At 40.7% G+C, this 16,286-nt stretch overlaps 1 protein-coding gene and 1 long non-coding RNA gene across 9 annotated transcripts in view; one reads left to right on the top strand and one right to left on the bottom strand.

Moving 5' to 3' along the window:
- GGNBP2 (gametogenetin binding protein 2) overlaps positions 1-13,909 on the bottom strand; it is a 34,430-nt gene extending 20,521 nt beyond the window's left edge. For 3 of the 8 annotated variants that reach the window (XM_042916248.1, XM_042916246.1, XM_042916242.1), the window contains exons 1-4: positions 13,724-13,908; positions 13,031-13,226; positions 3,799-3,879; positions 2,286-2,539 (exon numbers count right to left, since the gene is read on the bottom strand). In XM_042916248.1, coding sequence (XP_042772182.1) covers positions 2,286-2,539; positions 3,799-3,879; positions 13,031-13,123 — 428 coding nt within the window. In that variant the 5' untranslated portion in view covers positions 13,124-13,226; positions 13,724-13,908. Of the gene's footprint in view, positions 1-2,285; positions 2,540-3,798; positions 3,880-13,030; positions 13,227-13,723 lie in introns of all 8 variants that reach the window. The other 5 variants (XM_042916247.1, XM_042916244.1, XM_042916243.1 and 2 more) reach the window with 5 other exon arrangements.
- A 54-nt stretch (positions 13,910-13,963) lies between these two features.
- On the top strand, positions 13,964-15,040 carry LOC122206766. Its single transcript, XR_006196572.1, has 2 exons — positions 13,964-14,255; positions 14,372-15,040. It is a non-coding gene; the product is annotated as an uncharacterized LOC122206766 (long non-coding RNA).
- Positions 15,041-16,286: the final 1,246 nt, after the last annotated feature.

Here is a 16,286-nt window from a genome sequence, read left to right on the forward strand (position 1 = left end):
CTATCTCTCAACCATCTTCCCCTGTGCAAACATTATCTAAATAAGCACTATCCTTGATAAGAAAAAAACCATTAATAGGGGGCGCCTGGGTAGCTGAGTCAAGGTTGGGCATCCGACTTCAGCTCAGGTCATGACCTCACAGTTCAAGAGTTGGAGCCCCAAATCAGGCTCTGTGCCGACAGCTCAGAACCTGGAGCCTACTTCGGAATCTGTGTCTTCCTCTTCCTCTGCTCCTCTCCTGCTCATACTCTGTCTCTCTCTCTCTCTCTCAAAAAGGAATAAAAAATTTAAAAAATTCTAAAAAAAAAAAAAAAAAAGCCATCAACAAAAATTTTGTGCAAATATAGAAATGCGTACAGCTAATATCCACACCCTGCATGCAACCAATCAGCAAAGCCTGTCAACTCTAACTTTTGAATATATCCAGAATCAAATCACTTATCACCTCCACCATTACCACTCTGGTCCAACTCATCTCTCTCACCTAGCCAACTGCAACAGCTGGCCTCCCAAATGGTCTCCTTGCTTCCACCTTTTGCGTTTACATTCTAGGCTTAGTAGCTGGAGTGATGTTTTCAAAACAAAAATCACAGTATGTTACTTCTCTGTTCAAAAACGTTCCGACGCTTTTCTGAGGCAGAGTAAAATTCCAAAGTCTCTACCACCACCTCTAAACAGAGTTTGGTCTTCAGACCTCTTCTCTTTTCCTATTTACTCACACTTTGGTGACCATTTGATCTTATGGGTCTAAATTATGTACGTATGCATACATATAGCTCAAATACTGTATGTATAGTTTAAATATGATATACATACGCTGATGACACCGTTTTTATCTCTAGAGCAGACCTCTCTAAACTCTACCTGGATGTCCAATTGGTATCTCAAACTTAACATGTCCAAAAGTGAGCTCTGCGAAATTGCTCCTCCTAGTCTTACCCTTCTCAGTAATGGAAACCATTTGTCCTGTTCTTTATTCTTGATCCTGAGATCAAGACCTGAGGCTGAGATCAAGGGTTGGATGCTTAACCCACGAAGCCACCGACGCACCCCAGTCCTATTCTTTAAATCCCAAATCTGAGAATCATCCTTGATGCCTTCCTCCATATCCATTCTATCCAAAAAATCCTACTGGCTCATTCCTCAAAATATATCCAGGATCCAACCATTTCTTACTATCTTTGTGACCACCATACTGGTCATCATTATCTCTTGCATGGACTTTAAAACGGCTTTTATTTCTCTGCCCTTCAACCACCCTTCCACTTATTGACACAGAGATCAAAGTAAACCAAAATTCAAGTCAGACCATGTTACTCCTCTACTCAAAACACTCCCAAATCTTCCAGTCTTACTTAGAGTAAAAAACAATAAAAGGGGCACCTGGGTAGCTCAGTTGGTTAACTGTCCCACTCTTGGTTTTGGCTCAGATCATGAACTCATGGTCCATGTGATCAAGCCCCAAGATAGGCTCTGTGCTGGCAACACAGAACCTGCTTGGGATTCTCTCTCCTCTCTCTCTTCCCCTCCCCCACCCCAGCTCTCCCTCTCAAACATTAAAAAAGCAACAACAAAAACTCAGGATGGCACTACATAAGTAGGCTTTTTATTACTCCTCTGATCTCACCCTTTTATGTTTATTTTTGAGAGAGAACACGTGTGCACATGTGCAAGCGGAGGAGGGGCACAGAGAGAGGGAGACAGAGAATCTGAAGCCGGCTCTGTACTGACAGCAGGCAGCCAATGCAGAGCTCGAACTCACAAATGGTGACATCACGGCCTGAGCCAAAGTTGGACGCTTAACCAACTGAGCCACCCAGGTGACCCCGGTCTCATCTTTTATTACTATTCCCTTCATTCATCTGGCTCTAGCCACAATGGCTTCCTTACTGTTCTTCAAACAGGCCAGGAAAACTTCAACCTCTGAAACCTTACAATTGCTGGCTCCTTCTCTTCCTTCCCCTGGATATCTACATGGTTTACTTACTCATTTCATTCAAGTCTACATTCAATGTCATTTTATTAGAGAGGCCTTCCCTGATCATCCTCCATATTAAATCCATCCAACCACTCATCTCCTCTACTTGTAACTTAACTGACAGAGCATATATTTGCTTACTGCCTGCCTTTCTTCATATGAGAACAAAAACCATATAGTCATTGGCACACAAAAGATACTCAATAAATTGTTCAAGTTGAACTCAAAGCTTTGCCCCTACCAAATTTAGTAAAAAAGCTACCAGTGTTACCAACAAAGTCATCTTCCCCTCATTGATTATACTTACCCATGTACATAAAATAAGGTATAAAGCTTCTTTGCATCAGTCATGCAGCTTCGAGTTACAGACAGGACTCCCTTGGGGCCTACTGTCAGGGGTTCAAGGGCAGGATTTCCAGACTCTACAAGCTGGGAAAAGAGGCGCTCCACACTGCGACGACAACCAACACATGGGACAAGCTGAGAAAGTGCACTCAATACTTCCCGTGATGTCACCACCATGGCAATACTTAGATCTTGCTGTTTAAGCATACTATGTCGCTGAAAGAGAAAGAAAGAAAATTGAAGAACAGTCCTTGAGACATAAAATTTCTCTTGACTACTTCTGGTTCCTATTTTTGTGTAGTAAGTACAACCTGGAAAGGGCTTGTGATCTCTATCTGCAACTGAGTCAGAAAAATAAGTCGGCTTTCCCCATGGTGTACTGAATTTGCTCCACAAAGCTCCTGTTTTGGCAATTAAGGTATAAAAAACTCCGCTTAGCCTGTCAGGACTTAACAGTATGTGACCCAGCATGGTGAAAAGCAGCCCTGGATCTGGAAATTTAGTGTTTGTTCACTGAGTATTAAGCTTAGTACACTCACTTGAAATAAAAATTTTAAAAGGCAGAAAATAAAGGAACAACACAGCTTTGCCATGTCTTCCTCTCAACTTTTAACAACACACTATGTTTAGCTACAGGAATCAGGTTAGGATGATGATCACGTACAGCAGCAATTCTCAACCTGGAGGTATGGGCAGGTGTTTTACGGATTAGTAGGAAAGAACAAGGCCTATTTTACCCATGTAGGAGCCTACAGTGAGTAACTAAAATGCTGGTGCAGCATATGAATGTTATCTGTTGGTTATGACAAGGTAGAAAAATGACTGAGAATCTCACCACAGCTATAGAGAAACGGGCAAAACTCTAGTAAATAACTTTTACCCGGATGGAGTTAGTTATACTACAAATAATGCTTCCAGCTTTACAAAAAAGGATGGGAAAGTAAGATACTCCTAAGAATTTTCTCACAGTTACCATCAACCTTTCATTTTCCAAAGTAGAAAAAGAATTTTGAAGTAACAATTTACCTTCCATTATCTTGATTACATACAGGGTTTTATAAAATATCACAGTTTAAAAATTAAATAAAAATCAAAAAAATTAAATAAAAATCATAAAATTTGCAGCACAGGATTTTTTTTTCTTTTTTTTACTTGAACAAACAATCAAACAATCACTACAGAAGAAAAACAACAAGTTCTCAATGAAAAGTTATATACTTTACCTTTCAAAAACAAGCAAAGATGGCTTGGTGAAACTAAAGCCTTAGGGACACAGAAAATGATAACATCACCAAATCTCTTTCACATAACAGCAACATAAATATATTCATTGTTGCACTAGTGAAAGAAAGCAATTTCAGTGCAATCTTAAGGCCTAGAGAGTCCTAGGTATTAATACTTAAAGCTAAAATTTTAAATGACTCTTCAAAACACACACATACACCATTTAAAACATTGATTTTTAAAAATATTACCTGAATAAACTGCTTTAGTTGTGCACTATTATTTTGATGCCCATCGAGATTTAGTACGTTGTCAGGAAATTCCATCACCATCTTAATATGCAAAAGAATGAAAATCAATTATTTTATCTTCTTTGAACACATGCTACAAACTATTTTATAAACTCCTAGGACAGAAATAGACCCCTAAAGCAGGATTTGCATATCCCGGTCCTGCCCCGTCAAAAAAAGTTAGAAACAAAACAAAACAAAAACTCAAGTTATCCACATTTCTAAAGCCAGAAATGGTATAGTAATTAGAAGCAAGGACACCGAAGTCAGGCAAACAAGAGTTCAACTCCCAGCTCTACCACTTACAATCTAGGTTGTAACTCTGGCAAGTTACTTAACCTGTTTGATTCTAAGCTTCCTCATTTGTAAAATGAGTTTAAGTAATAATGTTTAAGATCTCATAGAGTAGGTTGTGAGGATTAAATTACATTTAAAAGTGTCTGTTGCAGTGCCCAATAATAACATTTAATAAGTAAAATAACCTGATATCTTACATTAGACAAGCATATTTTTAGCTGTTTCTTTTAACTACAAAATAGGGTAAATTTTATAATGTAAATGATCATGGGGCACCTGGGTGGCTCAATCGGTTAAGTGTCTGACTTCAGCTCAGGTCATGATCTCATGGGTTCATGAGTTCAAGCCCAGCATGGGCTCTGTGCTGACAGCTCAGAGCCTGAAGCCTGCTTCAGATTCTATGTCTGCCTCTCTCTCTGCCCCTCCCCCTCTCAGGCTCTCTGTCTCAAAAATAAATAAACACTAAAAAAAAAAATTTTTTTTTTTATAATGTAAATGACCATACACACAATATATGAAATACTCAGAACAGTACCGGGCACATACTAAATGTCTGCTCTGATTATGAACAAAAAGGATATAAGGTATTTATTCAACTGTCAAAATTCCCTACCAGAGGAAGATCATGGGGAATTACTAATTAGCACATGTCACTTGATCTGTGATACCACTGATTATGAGAAGTACCATAGTTACATACCACTGAGAAAGAGCCATTATAACTGTTAGCTGTCAGCAAATGAAAGAAACATCCCAATTTCAGAGATATTAAAACGTGGGGGCAAATAAAGTATGCCTTTCAAAACAATGAAATAAAGTAACACATTTATATCTTAACTAAAACATTGTTAAAGGTATCAAACATACTGTGCTAGGACAAACTTCTATTTCTAGATGACAAGGATCACGAACTCCTACATACTCAGAGTGAAGTCATGATAAAAGACCCATTTGAGACAAAAACAAAACACTACAAATACCCCAACCAGTTGAACATGATCTTAAAACTAATTCCTCCTGCACCAACCAGCACCACAAAGACCTGCTTTTTTAATAGTGGTAACCATTCTTTTTCCTCCACATTAGACATGAGAGCCCTAAAACATGCTTGTTCTAACAATAAACTAAAGACTGAACAACAAAGACAAGTGTAAGCAATAGATTGATCTTTTCTTGACTTGATGGGGGGGGGGGGGGGTGGGAGTACAGGATATGTGAGGTAGAGACAAGTGGATACGAAGGACGGACAATGATGCAAGCAACAACTCAACACTCCAAGACTCCACTATATTTCACAAAACGAAAAACTCCAGGTACAATATGATTCAAATGACTGTATGTGTGCATTTTCTTACAGAAAAAGAAAATACATGATATATTAGATGTGGCCTATCTCTAGGCAGCGAAAAGATAGAGGACTTTTTCCTTTATGTGTTCCTACCTTTCCCAAATTTATTACAATGCACATATACTGTTTATTATCAAGGAGAAAAATTAGTGTTCCTTGCTTCCAATTCTATATTCATTATACTGTACTTAAGAGACATGCTTCCATCTCAATAGCTTTTACTGTTCTGGAAGTTTCTTCCCTCATATAGATTATATATCCAAATCTCATAGGTTCAAGGATCAATTATCGAATTTCAGGTTAATCGACTTCTCTCTAGTTTTCCCTCTCATAGTCTTATTAATGTCTCCAAGAGTGTTAATTAATTACTATTAATATCTCCAAAGAGTAGTAGTAAGAGGGGAAGCTATTTAGCGTAGCTTCATTTACACTGGGTATTGTTCTAAAGAAGCACTTTCATATGCTAACTTTACCAACAGTACTAAGTAAAACTGGTCACTGGTCTGCTTTAACAAGGTGGCCCTAAATGAATTGGTGAGAATGACAGAAATAAATGGGCAAAAAAGTCTAATGATCCATACTATTATATTTAGCAGTGTTTGCTCAAATTAAAAAAAAATTAATAATCCCCAGACTTCCAGCTGAATTACAAAGCTGTAATCATCAAGACAGTATGGTATTGGCACAAAAAATAGACACTAAGATCAATGGGACAGAATAGAGAACCCAGAAATGGACCCACAAATGTATGACCAGCTAATCTTTGACAAAGCAGGAAAGACTATCCAATGGAATAAAGACAGTCTCTTCAGCAAGCGGTGCTGGGAAAACTGAACAGCAACATGCAGAAAAATGAACCTGGACCACTTTCTTAACACCATACACAAAAATAAACTCAAAATGGATGAAAGACCTAAATGTAAGACAGGAAGCCATCAAAATCCTCGAGGAGAAAGCAGGCAAAAGCCTCTTTGATCCTGACCGCAGCAACTTCTTACTCAACACGTCTCTGGAGGCAAGGGAAAACCAAAGCAAAAATGAACTATTGGGACCTCATCAAGATAAAAAGCTTCTGCACAGTGAAGGAAACAATCAGTGAAACTAAAAGGCAACCGACAGAATGGGAGAAGATATTTGCAAATGACACATCAGATAAATGGTTAGTATCCAAAATCTATAAAGAACTTATCAAACTCAATACCCAAAAAACAATCCAGTGAAGAAATGGGCAAACAACATGAATAGACACTTCTCCAAAGAAGACATCCAGATGGCCAACCGACATATGAAAAATGCTCAACATCATTCACCATCAGGGAAATACAAATGAAAACCAGTGAGATACCACCTCACACCTGTAAGAATGCCTAACATCAACAACTCAGGCAACAACAGATGTTGGCAAGGATGTGGAGAAAGACGATCTCTTTTGCACTGTTGGTGGGAATGCAAACTGGTGTAGCCACTCTGGAAAACAGTATGGAGGTTTCTCAAAAAGTTAAAAATAGAACTACCCTATGACCCAGCAATTGCACTCCTAGGTATTTATCCAAGGGATATAGGTATGCTGTTTTGAAGGGACACACGCACCCCAACGTTTATAGCAGTATTACGACAACAGCCAAAGTATGGAAAGAGCCCAAATGTCCATTGATGGATGAATGGATACAGATGTGGTATATACATACAATGGAGTATTACTTAGCAATCAAAAAGAATGAAATCTTGCCATTTGCAACTACATGGAAGGAACTAGAGGGTATTATGCTAAGCGAAATTAGAGATACAATGCAGATGAACATAAAGGAAGGGAAGCAAAAATAATATAAAAACAGGGAGGGGAACAAAATATAAGAGACTCTTAAATTTGTAGAACAAACAGAGGGTTACCGGAGGGGTTGGGGGGATGGGCTAAATGGGTAAGGGGCATTAAGAAATCTACTCCTGAAATCACTGTTCCACTATATGATAATTTGAATGTAAATTTAAAAAGTTAAATTAAAAAATTAATAATCCCAATTATTAGATCCATGAAAACTGGTAGAAGATAAAAAATAGTTAATAGTACTGAACAGTTAACTCACATTATGTTATCTGCAATCACTACATGGTTTAAAACACAAACAAACTGAACTGTCAAGTCAGAATAAAGGTGTAGGATAAACTTTCAAAGCCATGTAACTTAACAGAACACTGCAGGACACTCAAAATCTACCATGTAAGCAACTAACACCTTGATTTGCATTCTCACCAGTTTGATACAAATGTATCAAACAATTACATATCTACTGCCACCATAAAAAAGAAAATTAAGATCAAAGCGGCCAATTTAAGGAACAAAGAATGTCTCTTATTTAACCAAATCAAGGTCTCTCCTGCTTGGTTCATAGATGAAATCCTAAATTCTCCATATAAATGAATTATTTTTATTCTTATCAACTATGTTTTATTGTTTCAATAATTAAAGCAGAGATCAAAGAACAAATCTAACATACTGAGACCTACCAGCTGACCTTTAAAATATATATAGTGTAGGGGTGTCTGGGTGGCTCAGTCAGTTAAGCATCCAACTCTTAACTCCAGCTCAGGTCACGATCTCCCGGTTCATGATATGGAGCCCTACATTGGGCTCTGTGGTAATGGTGTGGAGCCTGCTTGGGATTCTCTCTCTCCCTCTCTGCCCACCCCTTCTCCAAATAAACTTTAAATAAAAATACGTATTATTTAATGGGATAATACCTGCATTGGGAATCCTTTCTAAAAGGTACAACAATGCACAGGGTGAAAAAAAGTTTCTTAATGCTCATTTCAGATCATTTCATTTTCATCAAACTAGTAAAGATAAATGTCAAGATTGGGTCTATTACCGTGTTTTTCCTGTGTTTCACTGGCTTGGATAATTCTAAATTTTCTCTTGTACTTAATCTATACCACCCTGGTTACAAACTCTGCACTTAATATTTTAAGTGTCCTTGCCTTTCAAACACTTACAGTAATGGCTTTTTACCTTGCTGTTTTCTGGCCAATCACTACATGCTCTTTAATGTTGAGAGAAGACAGTAAGAAAAAAGGAAAAAGAGAAGGCAAACAGGATAGTAGCACTATTTTTCCCCATTCTTTAAAACCACTTCCTTGACTTAATATTCAGTTTCTAGGTTACCTAGAGGAAGACAGTCATGTAAAATATTTCAGGTGTGGTTTCACAGAGGCATCATTAGTGTTCTGCTTCATGATGAGGCTGCCTATCCCTAGCTAGCCAAAAATAGAACCAGTCACTGTCCTGCAATTACTGTCTTATAAAGTTTATTGAATCCATTACCCACTTTCACTCTTGAATATCTGTCCTGACCATAAATAATCTGTTTTTAGCACATTTTCACAAGCTCTAACCAACATTATTAAATTTTTATTTATTATTTAGCTTTACTTTTTTACTTCATCCTCACAGGTATTTATAACATCTATCGCCTCTGGTAAAATCAATTAAATACCTAAGAGTTGTAAGAAAACACTAAGTACTAAATTTAACAAATGCTAAACACCTAATCCCCAAGTGGATATGCCACCATTTATTATGTTTTAATGTCTTTGTTAAAAACCATTATCAAGGTCACACCTGATGGCTCAGTTGGTTAAGCATCCCACTCTTCATTTTGGCTCAGGTCACTATCTCACAATTCTTGAGAACGAGCCCCATGCAGGACTCTGCACTGACAGAACAGATCCTGCTTGGGATTCTCCACCTCTCTCTGCACCTCCCCTGCTTGCTCTCCCTTTCTCTCAAAATAAATAAATATACTTAAAAAAATTATCAGGGGTGTCTAGGTGGCTCAGTCCATTAAGCGTCCATCTCTTGATTTCAGCTCAGGTCATGATCTCATGGTCCGAGCCCCACGTAGGGCTCTGCATTGACAGTGTGGAGCCTTCTTGGGATTCATTCATTCTCTCTCTCTCTCCCCCCTCCCCCCATGCTCTCTCTCTAAAAATAAATAAGCTTAAAAAAATATTATCTAAGTCTTTAGTCCACTTAGATTATTTGAATTAGGAGAGTAAACTGCATCCCAGCAATATTGTAGCAATTTGACAGCATGTGTCAAGAACTTTATAAAAGGTTCTTATCCTTTGATCCAGTAACTATAGTTCCAAAGCCTGAGGAAAAAAAAACTTTAATGGAGAAATTTATGCCTTATTTATATCCCTATAGCATTATTCATAGTAAAAAATAGAATCATCCCTATATCCACAAAGGAAAAATGATTAAATTATGGAATGTTACACAACAAACTACTACATGGTCAGTAAAGCTACTTGGGGGTGCCTAGGTGGCTCAGTTGGCTGAGCATCTCACTCTTGATTTCAGCTCAGGTCATGACCTCAGGCAGTGAGATGGAGCCCTGCACTGGGGTCCTTGCTAACAGTGTGGGGCCTGCTTGGGATTTTCTCTCTCTCCCTTTCTCTCCGTACCTCCCCTGCTCATGCCTGCTCTCCCTCAAAATAAGCAAACATTGGAGAAAAAAAAAAAAAGGTGCTTAAGAATGAGAAGAGCAAATGTCCTCAGTATTACATTCAGCAAAAAAAGCGAGATATAAAATGTTCTAGTAGACAATACATTTCAACTCTGTATCTATGTGTCTTTGACTAGAATTACAGCAAATGCTGCTATATCCTTAGTTATCTCTGGGAAGCAGAATTAAGGAGAATTTTTTTGTTATATGGTAATTTTTAAAGACTACTTTGTAAGGATATAAATTTTGACTATTCTTTTAAAAACTACTCACTTGAAAACTATAATTCTTCAAAAATGTCTCTAAAATAAAATCTGTAATCTGTCCATCTGCTATTTTATAATTCTAGTAACACAAAAAGAATTTTGGCCATATAGCATACCACTTTTATAAATATTCCACTAGCTTACTTATTTGGTATTTTCTTAAATACACTTATATCAGCACTGTACTCTAGTATTCAAACCACAAAATTACAAAATGAGTCTTAAATGTGGATTCAACATGCCACATAAGAGGAGGCTACTTCCTCATATACAAGCTTCTCGATTTTATTTTACAAATCCTAAGGTAAAATCACAGGTTGAACTAAGGATAGAAGTTTCAGCTTCTGTTACCAAAACAATACAACATCTGTACCTGAATTGTGAAAGTTGTAACCAGGCTTAACACCTAGGTCCTAACAAAATTCTAAAACCACTTTAAAGATCACACAATGTTTTTTCAATACCTACGGACCCTAAGAACAAAGACCAGACCAAGCGTTAACTTCAGGGATACACTGCCATCAAACTATCAGTGGACCAGTGAGAGCATAAACTTCTGCTACAGGCATCTTCCCTCCTTCTTCCCCAACAGGTGTTTGCTCTGCATTCTTCTTTTAAGTAGTATTTGGTAGAACAGTTCTGAAAGAAACTTATTTTCTTAAATATAATGCATTCTTGACAAGAATTTTCACTAAGCACCATTCAGGGACTATGCACAAGTTCTGAGACAAAACAATTAATAGTCCCACTCATTCCTAGTGACAAAAACCAATCTAAAGCCAAGAGAAACTGTACCTTTTGCTAAATTAATGCTATTGTAAGATACTTAAATTAAATAATCCTAAATTTTATTTGCTTTGGCCACAAGTCCACAATACAATAAAAGCAAAACTCAACTACCAGGTTCAATCCAATCCCAACTTCTCTGGAGAAATAAGTACAATAATATACCACAGTGCAAGGTTCCATCTTTTTCTATGGAAAATTTTAGAAATTAATACCACTGTACAGAGAATATAAAAACACCCACTGCTTTAAAGTTCTATATGACAGATGTATCAAAGCTGCATTCACACAAAAGGTGGTTATGTGACATAAGGAGAGAATCAGTGTCTATAAAAACTCAAATTTATGTTGGTTTCCCCTATGTTTTGATATCATACATTCAAAAGTAATCTTATGTCTAAACCCATAAGATTTTTTTTAAACATCAAAGACATTCTGGGACAATAATCATAGAAGATTGATACCAAACTATGGTGCTCTAGAAAAAGTGTTTGTGTTAGAGTTGGAAGAGAAAAAAGTAACAAATGAACATCTATTATTTTTCAAATTGAGAAATGCCCTCATTTCATTTGATCAGAGTGCTTGTTTTTTTTTTAACTTAAAATACAATTCCGTTACACTTTTAATGCAAAAAATGCAGAAATCATAACCAAGATATACAAGCACTTTCAAATGCACCAACACAAATTCTATTTACCTTATGTCAGGCCAAATCTACCTTTTTCTATGAAAAAAAAATATATACATGGGTAAGTATAGATGCTTTCACTTAAAAAGTTCTAACAAATCAAGTCATTGAATAGCTCTTCTAATCCTTTTAAAAGTACTGCAGCTCAATCAAATTTTAATTGAGACTGGCAAACAGAAAGGCATAGAGTGGCAGCTCTACAATGACTTGCATTTTATATAAAATTTGAAAAAACTTCGATATTTGCCCAAAAAATTCAACAACAAAACAGAACTGCCTCTGAAAAACAGAAAGGTACAGTTAATAAGGCAAATGTGATAATATGAAAAGACTGAGTTACACCTATCAAAACAGGCAAATGTATAATACAAAGCTTCAGCATCATCAAAATGCAGATTTCAAAAATATTTGGAAAAGGTTCATTTCATTTCTTAAGAAATAGTGGCAACTGCACTCATTTCCTGTTCAGATTCAATTCAAATTTCTGCCATTTCCTTTCAGAGGAAATAGTACAGCAACACAGGGCAGAGGGTCAGTAATGCTCTACTATCATCAACTCTAAAAAACAAAACTACCCTGAGTGGGTTTTGACACTCAAGATGAGCAATCAGCTTTTTATAATGCTCTTACACATTCAATAATTTTTGCTTCATTAACAAAAGGAGAAAAGGCTACCTGTAAACTAAAAAATAACTATTGCCAAGAAAACCCATTTTGAAGAGTCACGGCTTAGCAATACAATCATTTCAAAGAGTTTTAATATACTGGGCGATATGAGACTATTTGCAATGAAACCAAATCATTTTAGTGAAATCTTTCCTGTACAAGAGCATGTCACTCTGCCCTCAGTAATTATGCTTCTGTAGTGAGCTACAGTATTGAGACAGAAAATATACAGGTAGCAGTGCAGCTGCGACATTTCCAGATAATTAAGACTCCCCGAGGGTAGGTGGATTCTGTAAAGGATAGGCCCTAAACGCCCAGGATCCTTCAACCCCTCTCCGAGACGCATGCTTTGGCAAAAGCAGCGTCTCATAAAGGGGCAGGGGAAAGGAAGAGGGTTCAAAAAGGAAGGAAAACCTGGCGAGAGAGGCTCGAAATGCTTACGGAGCGCTGGGCTAGGAGCCCGCAGAGGTTACCGTGCGACACACTGCAAAGGCGAGTTTGTGGGGCCTGCCGGAGAGAAGGCCTCGCCTAGGAGTTGCAACACACTCTTTCTCCAGTGCGCAGCGCTCGGCCTGGGGGAGGGGGAGGAGGGAAAACAGCTGCCAGGGGAGCGGCGAGCCCTGCCCGGCCCGCTCACCGTGAGAGTGTCGTCTATGTAGAGAGGAATCTGTCTCCTCTCGAAGGGGAACTCCTCCTCCCCGTCCCTGCACACTGCCACCAGTCGCGCCATCGTTCCCGACGCTGCCGTTGCCACCGTCACCACCTCCTCCCAGCTGCCGCCGCTGCTACTGCTGCTCCTGCTGCTGCCGCTGCCGCCTCCTCCCAGCTCCTGCCTGCAACAGCCAAACCCCGCGAGCGTAAGCACCCGCCGCCTCGCAGCACTTTCGCCACGGGGGTGGGGGGGAGGGAGAAGAGCAGGAGGGCACGGGAAAGCGGGACTGCGTTTCCCATCACCCGATTCCACACGCGCTCAGCCAATCAGCGCCGAGCAGTGCCGGGACCCGCCCCCTCGCGCCTCTCGCCCTCCCCAGCCCCCACCCCCGCCGGCCTCCAGTCAGGGTCCAAAGGAGAGGCGGAAGGGACCCATCGGCCCCGGGGCTTCCCCAGCCCGTCACCAGAGTCCCAGCTCTAGGACCCCACCCACGGCCTCAGCACCACAGCCCACCTCCTGCTTTCCGCCGGCGGGGACCCCTTCCTCCCCTTTCTTGGAGCGCCCCGCCCAATCAGTCCCCAGGGCTGCAGTTGCCCGGCACGACCCCGCCCCTGGGAGGGGTCGACCCCGCCTCAGCTCTGCGGAGTCTGTAGAGGGAGGCGCAGACCCCTTCCTCACCCTCCTTGGAAGAGACCTCTCGGTTCTGACCTTCACCGTTTTCCTGGTCGCCTCCCTGACCCCCACCTCTGCTCCCCGTTACCGGCTGACGAGGCCCGCGTCAGGGCCGGCCTTGGCGGGAGCGCGGCTCCGAATGCCGTTTCCTCTCCAGGCTCAGTCAGCCGCTCGCGCCACGGGGAGTGGGGGAGGGAGGGCGGGGGACGTGGGGAGGGTGGGGCAGGGAGGGGCCGAGAACGCTGGGCGGAGCCCCGCCTCCTCTCGCGATACTGTAGACCGACGCTCCCGGGTCGCCTCTTTCGAAATTCTGGTGGAGGGGGTGGGGTGCTCCCCAGGGTACCTAGAGCGTGTTACCGACCCTTTCCCCCGAGTCTAGCTACCCGAATAAATCCGAAGTAGGGCTGCCAGGAGTGAGTAGGCCCAAACCTCTGTCCCTGGCCGCAGGGGCCTGGGAACGGCTCTCCCGAGGGCCGAAAGGAGCCGAGCCGAGCTGACTCAGGGCCGACCCAAGGGTCGAGGCCCTGGGAGGACTTCGGTAAGTGGGGAGGAGCTGAGGCTTTCGCAGTCAGTGGTAGCAGAAAGCGAGAGTGAGGGAAGGGGAGAAGACGAGCGTCTGGACAGTAAGAGACAAACTCTGAGCTTGGTTTCCAGGCACTTGACGCCGCTTTCCCTGACACCCTGATTGACCAGGGGCCTGCCGCATCACTGCTTCCCTGATTGAGACTGCGTCAAGATCCCACTGAGGGAAACTATTAAAGTGCTGATAGGTTAGTGTTCTAGTTGCTACACTAGAGGCAACTAGGAGACTATCTGGAAAGTGGCCTGTGTGCAGCCTGGCCAGAGAAACTTCTTGGGCCCGGTTAATATTAACAGGGACACAGGACACGGATTCCCTTGGGCAAAAGTACTGGTACCGGCCAAAGGCCCTTCCCCCGACCCTCTTCTGAGAAGCAGATCCGCTGTAAAGAGGATTCATCTACCCTCTGTGTGCCACCACGTACTCATTTTCTACCTTGAAGGCTTTGGAGGCCTGTTGTAAAACCAAAATAGTTGTTGGGAAGTATTTTGCCTATTAAAGTCTTGACGATTTTAAGGATAAATCCATTTGCCGCTCTTAAAACTAATACTGATGACAGATCTATATTTCCTGGTAGAGTATGCTAGAGCAGTGATACTGATCTTTAAAAAGTATTTTGGTCATCACCTGAAATCTTAGAGACTCACAACAAAAAACCCCACAGTGCATCTTTAGCCATGTTGACTTATGACATTGTGTTGTCACTGTTAGGGTAGGTGACATAATAAACGGAAAGAATCATTGTTCAGTCCCAAAGGTGTGATTATTCAGTGAGTATTATTTATGTCTTTTGGCCATGTTAGGAGAGCAGAACAATATGATAGCTTGGATCCGATAGACAAATAGGAAGTGCGTGCAGCTTTTGACAGGTTAGATTACATAGCCAAAATCTGGACTTTTGGATGTGTCATGTAAAAACATTCCTCTTAGGAAAAAATACTGTGGGTTTTAAGATCTAAAGGTGCTCTTATAAAGAGTAAATTAATGTACCTACTTTATACCTCGTTTTATTTATTTATTTTGAGAGAGAGAAAAAGCACAAGTGGGGGAGGGGCAAAGAGAGAGGGAGAGAGAGAATCCCTAGCAAGTTGTGTGCTGTCAGCACAGAGCCTGATTTCAGGCTTGATCTCACAAAGCGAGAGATCATGACTAGAGCCAAAACCAAGAGTCGGATGCTTAATCTACTGAGCCACCCGGTGCCCGCCCCCCCGCCGCTTTATACCTTTTAAGCTTCCTTTGGATTGTAGTTAGTAAAGGACATTGAAGATGACAAGTTCAATATATAGGTGCTGATTTTAATTACTTTCATTATTGAGCACACACTGGGTACTAGCAAAGAACTGAGTATTCACCCTGGGGATTTAAATCTTAAAAAGGCATTGAAACCCAAATATAAAACATGATGAGACCACAACAGTCTCTTTCCATCTGCGATTACTTTCCCTGATTTGGATTTGTTTTTTATTAAGTAATCTCTGCATCCAACATGGATCAAACTCACAACCCTGAGATCAAAAGTCCCATGCTCTACTGACTGAGCCATCCAGGTGCTCCTGGGTTTGTCTTTTAAATCCACTAAATACACTGCTTAACAGTATCTTTGGACAGTGTTTCACATACTTTAGGTATTCAGTGAATACTTACTGTAAGGTTAAAAAGGTAGATAATTTGCTAGATAAGTTGTTCTTTCTCAAGCAAGTAAGGTGATATAGCCTGGGTGCTCCAAATATGATAAAATCAATATTTGAGGGGAAATGCTTAGAAAATTATTTCACTGGGAGCACCTGGGTGGTTCAGTTGGTAGGGCATCTGACTTCAGCTCAGGTCATGATCTTATGGTTCGTGGGTTCGGGCCCTGTGTTGGGCTCTGTGCTGACAGCTCGGAGCCTGGAGCCTGCTTCGGATTCTCTGTCTCCCTCTCTCTCTTTGCTCCTCCTCCACTCATGCGTGCATGTGCGCTGTCTCTCAAAAATAATAAAATAACATTTA

The sequence above is a fragment of the Panthera leo genome, chromosome E1, assembly GCF_018350215.1.
Source record: "Panthera leo isolate Ple1 chromosome E1, P.leo_Ple1_pat1.1, whole genome shotgun sequence".
NCBI lineage: Eukaryota > Metazoa > Chordata > Mammalia > Carnivora > Felidae > Panthera > Panthera leo.